This window comes from Gavialis gangeticus, unplaced genomic scaffold (assembly GCF_001723915.1).
Source record: "Gavialis gangeticus isolate Ggan-Ray unplaced genomic scaffold, GavGan_comp1, whole genome shotgun sequence".
NCBI lineage: Eukaryota > Metazoa > Chordata > Crocodylia > Gavialidae > Gavialis > Gavialis gangeticus.
The window spans coordinates 257,916,732-257,926,974 of NW_017729032.1; the positions used below are offsets into that span (position 1 = coordinate 257,916,732).

The following is a 10,243-nucleotide window of genomic DNA, read 5'->3' on the forward strand; positions in this document are numbered from 1 at the left end:
GACAAATTAAGTTAGACAAATACCTCCTCTCATAAGAACTATCATTGCTTTTCTGTTATGGTGCAGCCTCAAGAAATAACAGAATAATTCCTGTTTTGTTTTGTTTTTTAATAATGGGGTAGCTCCTTTATGCTAAACCTTAAGTATACTAACTTCCTTATTCTTATTCCTTAACTTTCTTATTCGCCTTAAGTCCTGCATTTCTTGCCTCAAGTATTTGTATACAGTCTTTCTATTATGTTTGTATCATTTGCCATACAGGCCTTCTTGACTTGAGGGAAACCTCTAATATCTTTTTTAGACTCACAGATGATGCAAATCAGTCAAACTCTTATTATGTAAATGGAGTTCTGATTGAGTATTTGGACCTTAATTTGTCAAATGGAATAACATGAAATGGCTCTGGTGTGTGTATGTAGATGACTTCACCAGTGCAGGTGAACACATCATTATCAGCACAGGAGCTAATATAGTGATACCGATCTATGACGAGGCTGCTTTCTCCATTATTTCCTTTGAACTGCCTTGATAGCTATGTATTACATGTATTACTGACATGTGCTTTTACTTGGAATCATACGTCTCCTCTTTTCTGTGAGGATTCTTATTTATCACAACATGAGAATTCCATCTTTTAAATCTTTATCAAATACCTAGATCTTGATATCCGTTTCATTGCCAACCTTATTTATTTGTCACTGATAATCAATTAGCTGTAACTTCAAGCTGCGCTAAAATTCTGTATGCATAAATTCATCTTCACTAGTTTATCAGGGTATTACCCATTGATGGCAAAAATCAGTATCAGTTATTCTGCATTCTACACATTAATGTTGCTGAACGGTGCCTGTGGCCATCCCTATAAACAGAGGCCTGCCCTTGGTTTTATTGTAATTCCTTATTTTTTTACATTTATATTAGTTATAAAAACTCACTCCAGGCTAAAATTTGGCATACAAATCTAGGTATCTTACAGTGGATTTGAAGTTACCCCATCAGTTTTTAGTAGGTAATAAAGCATGGCAGCTTAAGCAGTCCTATGCCATATATAATATAAATAGTGAGAGAACAGAGCAGGCCAGTATGAAACTACACATTTGTCCAAAGCAGAAAATGTATGAGGTTGAGCCAACAGAAAGATGTTATAGATACTGTAGCAGGAAGACTCATGGGTAGACACTCATAAGGGTTATGTATAGCTGAGAAAAGAAAGGAGGTTAAGTGATGGTGAATTTGGAGAGTAAGATTTCATAGATTTTATAGACATTAGGGCTGGAAGAGACCTCTGACCCCAGCTGACCCACCTGACCCTTGGGCAGGGGGGCTGAACTCGATGATCTTCCAAGGATCCCAGCAAGATAAATGTCCAAATATCTCTTAAAGGAGTCTGGAGTAGGTGCTTGGACCACCTCTGGAGGCAGTCTGTTCCAGGCCTTTGGGGCTCGGAGAGTAAAGAAGTTCTTCCTTATGTCCAGCCTAAAACAGTCTTGGAGTTTGTGACCATTTGACCTTGTCATCCCTTGGGGTGCTCTGATGAACAGGCGCTCCCCCAGGTCCTGGTGTACACCCCATATATACTTATAGGCAGCCACCAGGTCCCCCCTGGCACTTTTCCAGGCTGAAGGGTCTCATGGCTCTCAGCCTCTCATCATAAGGCCTGTTCTCCTGCCCTCTGATTATGCATGTGGCTCTCCTCTGGACTCTCTCGAGCTTCTCCACATCCTTTTAAAATTGTGGAGCGTAGAATTGGATGCTGTACTCCAGTTGCGGCTTCACCAAGGCCGAGTACAGCGGGAGGATGACATCCTGGGATTTGCTTGAGAAGCATCTATGGGTGCAAGCCAGAGCTTTCCTCACTTTACCAGCTGTGACATTGCATTGGTGGCTCATGTTCACGACTGTCTGCATGGAGCCCGGCACCATAGGTTCCGTCTGGGTGAAGACCTCAGAAGCACTGGAGGGTGAGGCCTCAGACTCTGAGGGGTCCGCTTGGGGAGGTCCTGGGGGTCCCTAGGGTCACAAGGGCATAACTGGCTTCTGCCCAAGCATCTCTCACCAGAGCCGGGGACTGAGTGCAGCTTCTGCTATTGGTGGGCCCTTTTTAAACTGCACAAATGCACAGAAGGGCCCACTGGCACCACACCATGCTTGGGGGGCTAGGGCATCCCTCCCCCCACCAATGGAGGGGACAGGTAAGTGGCCCCCCCTTCCCTGTCTTGTGTGCTGGGCGGCTCCAGTCATGTGGCTTCCTGGGGGACAAGAGTGTGACCCTCCTTGGCTCCACTCAGCTGCCCTGCAGCTGGGCTGCATCCATCCCATCATGGGCCCCTGATTACCTCCAGGCAGGCCGGGGCTCATTGGGGATCCTGGGATCCACTTGGGGGGTCCTGGGGTTCCCTGGGCTCATGGAGGTGCTTCCGCCCATGTGTCTCTCTGTGGAGCCAGGGGCTGAGATCAAAATTAAGGATATATTTATTCTGCTTCCACAATGCTTTCAAGAGTGCCTCCAGAAATTGAGGATACCTGCCCAGATACCAGTTTCTTGCATGCTTCAAAATGGCAATGCGGGACAACCCCCAAAATATTCTTCCCAAATCAGTTCCAAGGTTGGAACAAGTACAGAGTCTTAGCTGTCTCAGAAACATGAGAGAAACTGTGTAAATATACCTTTTGAAATACCAAAAAAAAAAAAAATTGGTTACACAGCTGCAACAGCTTCAAGTATTTCCTGGTGCAGTTTTTATAAAATGTGAAGTAACTTGATATTTAAGCTGTGGAGTGAAAAATCAACCCCTAGTGCTTTGAATACTGTCTGTCCATGCAGGGAAAAGGTAAGAGGCTTGCAGTGGGGGATTCCAAATACTATAAAAGGGTAGTGTTATTGAGCTTTCATGCTGACAGGTCAAGTGATATAGTGAAATCTCTTATCAACTGAGGAAAGTTGAAAGCCACATCAAATATACTTCATTGCAAATTGTAGTACAATATTTTATTCCATACAACACACTTTTCCCCCAGAATGAGTCCCCAAAATTGGGGTACTTATATTAGGTAAAAAATCTAATTCTCTGCCTGGATAGAAGCACTCTGATTTCATAGATTTCATAGACATTAGGGCTGGAAGGGACTTCGGAAGATCATTGAGTCCAGCCCCCTGCTGGAGGGTCACGAAGTCAGCTGGGGTCACAGGATCCCAGCAAGATAAGCATCCAATTTGCTCTTGAAGGTGTTTAATGTAGGTGCTTGAACCACCTCCAGTGGCAGGCTATTCCAGACCTTGGGGACTCGGACAGTGAAGAAATTCTTATGTCCAGCCTGAAACGGTCTTGCAGTAGTTTATACCTCGTCATCCCCTCAGGCACTCTGGTGAGCAATCGTTCCCCCAGATCCTGCTAAACACCCCTGATAAACTTATAGGTGGCCATCAGATCGCCCCTGAGCCTGTGCTTTTCCAGGCTAAAGAGTCCCATAGCTCTCAGCCTGTCATTGTAAGGTCTGTTTTCTTGACCTCTGACCATGCACATGGCTCTTCTCTGCACTCTCTCAAACTTCTCCACATCCTTTTTGAATTGTGGAGCCCAACACTGAACGCAGTACTCCAGCTGCGGCCTCACCAAGGCCGAGTACAATGGGAAAATGATGTCCCGGGATTTTCTTGAGAAGCATCTATGGATGCAAGCCAACATTTTGCTTGCTTTACTAGCTGCAGCATCACATTGCAGGCTCATGTTCATTTTGTGGTCAGTCATGACCCCCAAGTCCCTTTCATCCATAGGGCTAGCCAGCGTAGCACTGCTGAGCCTACAAGGATGCTGCAGGTTTTTCCTCCCAAGGTGGGGAACCTTGCATTTTGCGTTGTTAAACACCATCGGGTTCTCATCCACCCATTTGCTGAGCCTGTCAAGGTCAGCCTGAATCGCCCTCCTGTCCTCAGGTGTGGATGCTTTACCCCAGAGTTTGGTATCGTCGGCAAACTTGACCAGTCTGCTTCTGACTCCAATGTCCACATCATTAATGAAAATGTTGAACAATATAGGTCCAAGGACAGAGTCTTGGGGGACCCCACTGATCACAGAGCACCATGACGATTGACTTCTATCAGCCACCACCCTTTGGGTCTGACTACGGAGCTTTAATTCCATCTTCACAGTGCAGCAGCTGTTGCATTACCATTCAAGCAGCCAAGAGAGTCCATTGACTTAATGGCTTATAGTTCTTCACTCCAGAGGTATTAACAATTATCTCTCCTTTTTAATCATCTTGATGTTCCACTAATTCAGCTAACCTTTTTAAAGACAGTTTTGCTCAGCTGCTAGGTGTTCAGCTAAGTTAAGCAGAAAAAGAAGGGTAAACCAGCTGAAGATTAGGTTCTCTCCCTGTTTTGTGCAGCCATAACTGGAAAAAAAATTCCCCTCATTTTGCCTTTCAAAAACAAGATCCTGGATTGTGTTATATACAAGAAAGTACAGTAGCTCTTGGAGAGGTTCAGTAATCCAGGATGTGACTTATCTGCTTACATACTGGAGGCAGCTCAGTCCTGCTACCAGGTGATTATGAGAAAAGACCATTGCCCTGGTTAGGCACACTAATATGCTGTAGCCAGGGTCCCATTATGTGAAGAGTAGTGTGTAAACCTAAATGAGGGGTTTACAATCTAATAGTGTTCTCATTTCACAGTCAAGAAATTCAAGGCACCGATTAAGTAATTTAGGCAGAGTAATACAGATCTGGGTTCACTTCCTGCCAAGTTCACACAAACTTAATCTGGCTGAAAGCTTTAACCACAAGACTAGTCTCTCTCAAAATGCTTACACTAAATGAAATTAAAATTGGAAACTAATTTATCTACTGCTTTATTTTTCAGTCCTTTTGCTCTTTGCTTTTCCCAGGCATTAGCAGCTGCTTCCCTTGAGCATCACCTCACTCACTGCATTTCCCAGGAGATACTGGACACTTAAGAATTTGTCTTGTCCTTTGGTGGTGGTGTCTACCATCCCCTTCCTGCTGGCAGAGCAGCCACAGAGCTATCTTTTAAGCTTAAAATAAATTCTACTTTTGCTTGTGAGTCAGATTTCTTGGTATTCTCAGAGGAAGCCTTACCAACACAGTTCTCAGGTAACAGACCCTCATTAAGTCCAAAGTATTCTACTTTGCACCCTCAACACAAATGGGGAAATGGATGAAACTTTCCACAGCAGGCTCACCCCACTCCTGGAAGACATTTCCACTTGAATTGTAATGCTGAATAAAACACTGAAGACTAGAATAAAGGATTCTGTGGAAAGGAACTAGCATGAAATAATCACACAAGGTTGCCAGAAAATCACAGCACCTTATCTTTAGACAAGTGAAAAGTTCTTCCCAGTGAGAGTTTGTTCTTCCTTAGCCACTTGACAATAAGTATACAAATTGTAGTCACTGGAATTGCTCATCAGCTTTACTTCCTTCCTGAAAAGAGGTACATATAAGGCTGTAGTTAGAGGAGACTATCAAACTGCAAAACAGTATTTATTGTCTTTGTCACTGTCTACTAAACCATAGAGGTTTTGCCATGTTTTCTCACTTTATTTTCATCTTTATTTTTATCGAGTAAAAAAAAATGGGTTTTTGGTCATAAAAAAGAAAACAAATAGCACTAAACTGAAAAACACATATAAATGAAATACCTCAAGTCTGTTTCTGCCCATTTGATTTCACTGACTTTGCTGGAATTATGTCAATGGAAACAAGAGCAAAATTTGTCAGTTATATTTGCAGTTAATCTCCAGTTAATAGCTATTATATTTTAATTTAATTTTGCTATGTAGATCAATGGCTTTTGAAAAATAGTAGCTTATTAAAACAGAGAAATCTAGTGATGATTTTTTATGTACTTCAGGTTATAGATTCTGAGTGCGAGACTGAAGACTTGCCAAACTATGGAGAAAGTAATGAACGGCTTTGGTTGAACAAAGGTAAAAGCATAAATTGCCACTTTCATTTCTATACTGCATTCATGGAAGTGTTGCTAGGAGTATTTGGAATAAATACTGCAATTTATAAATATATATATATTTTGAAGCTATAATGGTTTAAATATAAGGTCAAAATTCAGTTTCAAGGAAAACTTGCAAATGGTGTTTAAAAGGACCAAGATAGGGTTACAGCATCTGTATTAAATATCAATGAATTTTAAAACATTCTTTTAAGAAATTACTTTCAAACGATTATTGAAATCTGTACTCTTGTTCTTCTCATGTTCCTTGCTAAATGTGTAGATTTATTTGAAGGAAAATGCAAGTGGCCTGACATACAAACACGCATTTGTCTTGATCAGATGGATCCTACAAAAATAAAGGGAAATAATGTGCCTCCTTCAAAGGTGGAAAGGTGAGAATAGTACTATTACCAAAATACAAAATGGCCATTTTCAAATTATTTGTAATGACTGTAGCTAATGATACCAAATATAGTAATATATTGTATAACATTGAATACAACATGCCAAAGAGCATACTAAGAATAAGGCTATTGATCTTACAGGCTATCACAGTAAGTAGCAGCTTCCCTGTAAAATTAAGACTTGACTTTTTATGGTTGTTATTTATACTATGTATGTGGTGAATTTTAGAACATTTGCTTCCAAGCCTCAGGCCTATTCCAATCACCAGTATAAACTGGACCACTTCAGTGCAGCCATTAGAGTTAGGTAAATGTGAAATTACTGTCAGAATTCCATAGGAACCATGTGATGATCCAGGAAATAAGAAAGAGGCAAGGATTTCTGGTGGTGATTATCTTTTATTGGACCAAGTGCACGGTTGGGAGATTTGGACAATTTTTTGAGTGCAAAGTACTCTTCAGATCACAGGTGCCTTACACGTGAAAGCTTGTCTAAATGCATCTAAGTCATGTAGTCGGTCCAGTAAAAAATATCACCTACAGAAATCTTTGCCTCTTGCATGCAACCAGTTTGGCATTCTGCCAACAACCTTGATTTCTTTGGGTGAGTGGGTGTAAATGCTACCACATACTTCTATGCAAAAGGGGTCCAGTAACTGGAAAGTATATGTAAGCAATATTATAGGCATTAAAGCCATGCTATGTCAAAATGAGATCGTAAATATTTTTCCTCTAACTAATTCAGCCCCTTATGTTGTGGGTAGAAGTAAGTTCTATACTTTATGCATCATGCAGTACTTTATGTAGCGCCTACATAAGCCTAGGAAAAGCAATGTATTGTTTCCTAAAACCAGGGAAGTCAGCTTAGCAGGTTTACAGGAGTCTGTCAAATTAGAGAACAATACACAGTTCCAGTCCTGCTAGGCCAGTCCCCTGAGTGAGTAAATATGTATGTTCCTCTTGTCCTTGAGAGATTCAGGTTTATGTGCTATCTCTCTTTATTTGAAAATTATTTTCATTCTTACTATGGCAGCTCAATCTGTATCTATGGTTTATAATAAAGTGAATAAAAAAAAAGATACTTCATCACTTCCTTTTGGCATAACACTTACAACCGATCTGTGGTCTACTTTTTTCTAGTTCATTGGCTGAAGATCTAAAAGAGCATGCTGAAAGAAAAGTCCAAGTGATTATGCAGTCGGCTGCTACAGCAAAGCTTACAGAGTCCCCCCAGAGCTTGTCTGGAAAGAAAACTGTAGAGATATTAACATCTCACTTAAGGTGAGAGTTTCTTTGCCAAATGCTTTAACTTGAATGGTTGTGATGCTTTTCACAGTATTTGTGTAACTGCAGCTTTTTAATCCAACCCAGTTGAGCAATGCTACACTTTGGAAACTTTCACTATTTGAGAAGTCCATAAAGGAATCTAAATAGTATTTGAATGTCATGCACACTGCCCAAAACATTAGAAAAATTGAATCAGATCTTCAGCAGTATACTAATCCAGTTTTAAATGCCTAGCTTATGTAGTAATTTCCAGATGGACATATGCAAGTTAGGGCCTTTGTACATGCCACAAAATTGGCCTTTAAATCAGCTTAAATGCCCTTTTGCACCACTTTAATGGCATTGCTGTTTGCATGTTCAGCAGCATATTCTGTTTTAATGATGTTCGTTTGCACATTTGGCAGCGTATTCCAATTTAAATGACTTTGGTACATAGCAAGATAAAACACCTCTGAGATGTTTTAGTTTGCTACCTAACAAAGTGCATAGTGCATGGGACGCTGGAAGCTGACATGCTTGGGGCTTCACAGGCCACACGCAGCTCAAGGGCTATGGGACCTGCCGGCAGCCCATGCAGGCAGGCTCCACTGAAGAAAAAAAAAAAGGGCGAGCCTGATCTTCATTTTTTTTTCTTTATCTCCCTGGAGCCTGCCTGCCTGAGCTGTATGGAAGCCTGGTACTTCCCTCCACGGCTGGGTAGAGGGCTGGTGCTTCCTTCCACAGCTGTGGTGCCCCCCTGGGACTGTCCAGCTTGGGGACCACTCAGCCTGCCAGCAGCTTGCCCCTGCCATCCCCACTGCCAAAGAGGCAGGTAAGGATCAGGCCCAAACCCTTGTGTACATGCCACAGGGGGTTAATTTGGTTGAATTCTTCCTAAATTGGAGCAGTATTTAAAAGTCCACTGTTTCAATTTAGGGAGAACAAACCAAATTAAACCCCCATGACATGTACAAGCAGGCTTGGAGTATACTTATTAAGGTATTTGCCTAAATTTGCTAATGGTTTTGAAGTTCATCTCCAAGTTTTGAGGGATCTGTATGTAAAAAGAAGTGAGTTCAGTAAATGCTACAAAATGTGCATTAGCAAAGATTTTTTTAACAAGGGCATGAATTTACTGATTCCTCTAATGCTGGCTTCAACACAGTGAGACTAAGAAGTATTGGTCTCCTTTCCTGTCATACAACTTGATTGTGATGATAAATTTTCATTTCATTCTGTTAAATCTATATCTTGTTGACAACCTCTCTTCAGAGTCCATGCCAGCTGTATTGCCCAGGGCAGTAGCGCTGAGGGGTCATTTTTCAAGTCACCAGAAGTGAAATACTGTGTTCTTCCTTGTGGACAATGGCTTGCATCGAGTGGGCAAAAAGTGGTTGTGAGTTCAGATGAATTGCTTACAGATGTAGATGGAGCTTGATGGTGAAAGTTGCCCATCTTTAACCCTTAAACTGCTAGGTAAACTTTTTGGCAGGTTCTGTGCCACTAAAACAGAAAGGTGTATGTGTGGACAGCAAAGGTCAGAATCTATTCTGCATTGTTCAAGTCCATGAAAATCGCATCTGATTTTGTAATAGACCATCATCTTACCCTGAAGACTGAGTCACAGAAAAATAGAGAGGAAGAGGAGGACCCACTTGCCTTTTACTGTTTTTCAAGGACTTGAGCAGCGTAGAGTATTATACCGCATAGGGACCCTACATCCACTTACATGCTCAGTAAGTGAAATAGAATCTTGGCTTAAGATGCATTTTCTTGATGAGGTGCATATTGTCTACGTAGCAACCCTAACTCATTAGCCAGTGCCATTTGATTTATTTTTCCTGCTGGTCATTATTTTTTTGTTTTGTTTTTTCTTTGTTTTTATTTCAGAAATAACTATGATTTCAGGTCCTGACCTGATTTCCTTGGGTCTTTTGTTTTTGAGGTTTCTGCTTCTTTCTGGCTACAGAAAAAGTTATAATCTATGTTTTTAAAAATAGAATGGGAGAAAGACTCCTTAAAAGCAATCTCTGCCTTCAGACAGAAATCTATTGTGTGATATGTAACAAATGTTAGAATTCAGAATATATTCTACGTCCACACTACAAAAATGGAACATAGCTTCCAACACCAGATCTGCAAGAAAGACTGCCAAATCCAGTGAAGGACTAGTCCTTAAGTGGTATCTAAAACATTGGAGAGTGGCTCCAAGACTCCTTAAATTATGTATGTGGAAAATTGGGCACTCTGAATGGTTCTAAAACAAACACACTGAGCAGGAAGCTACCTTGAGTCAAAATGCTCATTCTCCTGCTGCCTGGAGCCAAGCCATAGGGAGATGCTGATGACAGAACCAAGTTTTAAATCCTGGGATCCAGCCACCTTATTCATGGCTGTTGGGAGGTGCTTCTAAGCAGTGAAGATCTGCAGCTGTAGCAGTTTTCTGGAAATAGGCCCCTATACTCATTCCTTCACAGAACTGATTGGAATTTACTCTTTCCTTTTACAGTCAAGGAGAAAGTGCATATGGTGTCCTTTTATGTAGCAGTCTAGTGGTTGGAGCAGTCTGGTAAAAAAAAAAAAAAAAAAAAAAGGA

The 10,243-nt window shown here is 41.3% G+C and overlaps 1 protein-coding gene across 1 annotated transcript in view; it reads left to right on the forward strand.

Annotated features, from left to right (window-relative positions):
* The window catches only part of MORC1 (MORC family CW-type zinc finger 1), a gene marked incomplete at its 5' end in the record, with an annotated part of 135,790 nt that overhangs the window by 98,312 nt on the left and 27,235 nt on the right, over nt 1–10,243 (forward strand). Inside the window, 3 exons of the mRNA XM_019523915.1 lie at nt 5,879–5,954; nt 6,258–6,369; nt 7,522–7,662. Coding sequence (XP_019379460.1) covers nt 5,879–5,954; nt 6,258–6,369; nt 7,522–7,662 — 329 coding nt within the window. The remainder of the gene's footprint in view (nt 1–5,878; nt 5,955–6,257; nt 6,370–7,521; nt 7,663–10,243) is intronic.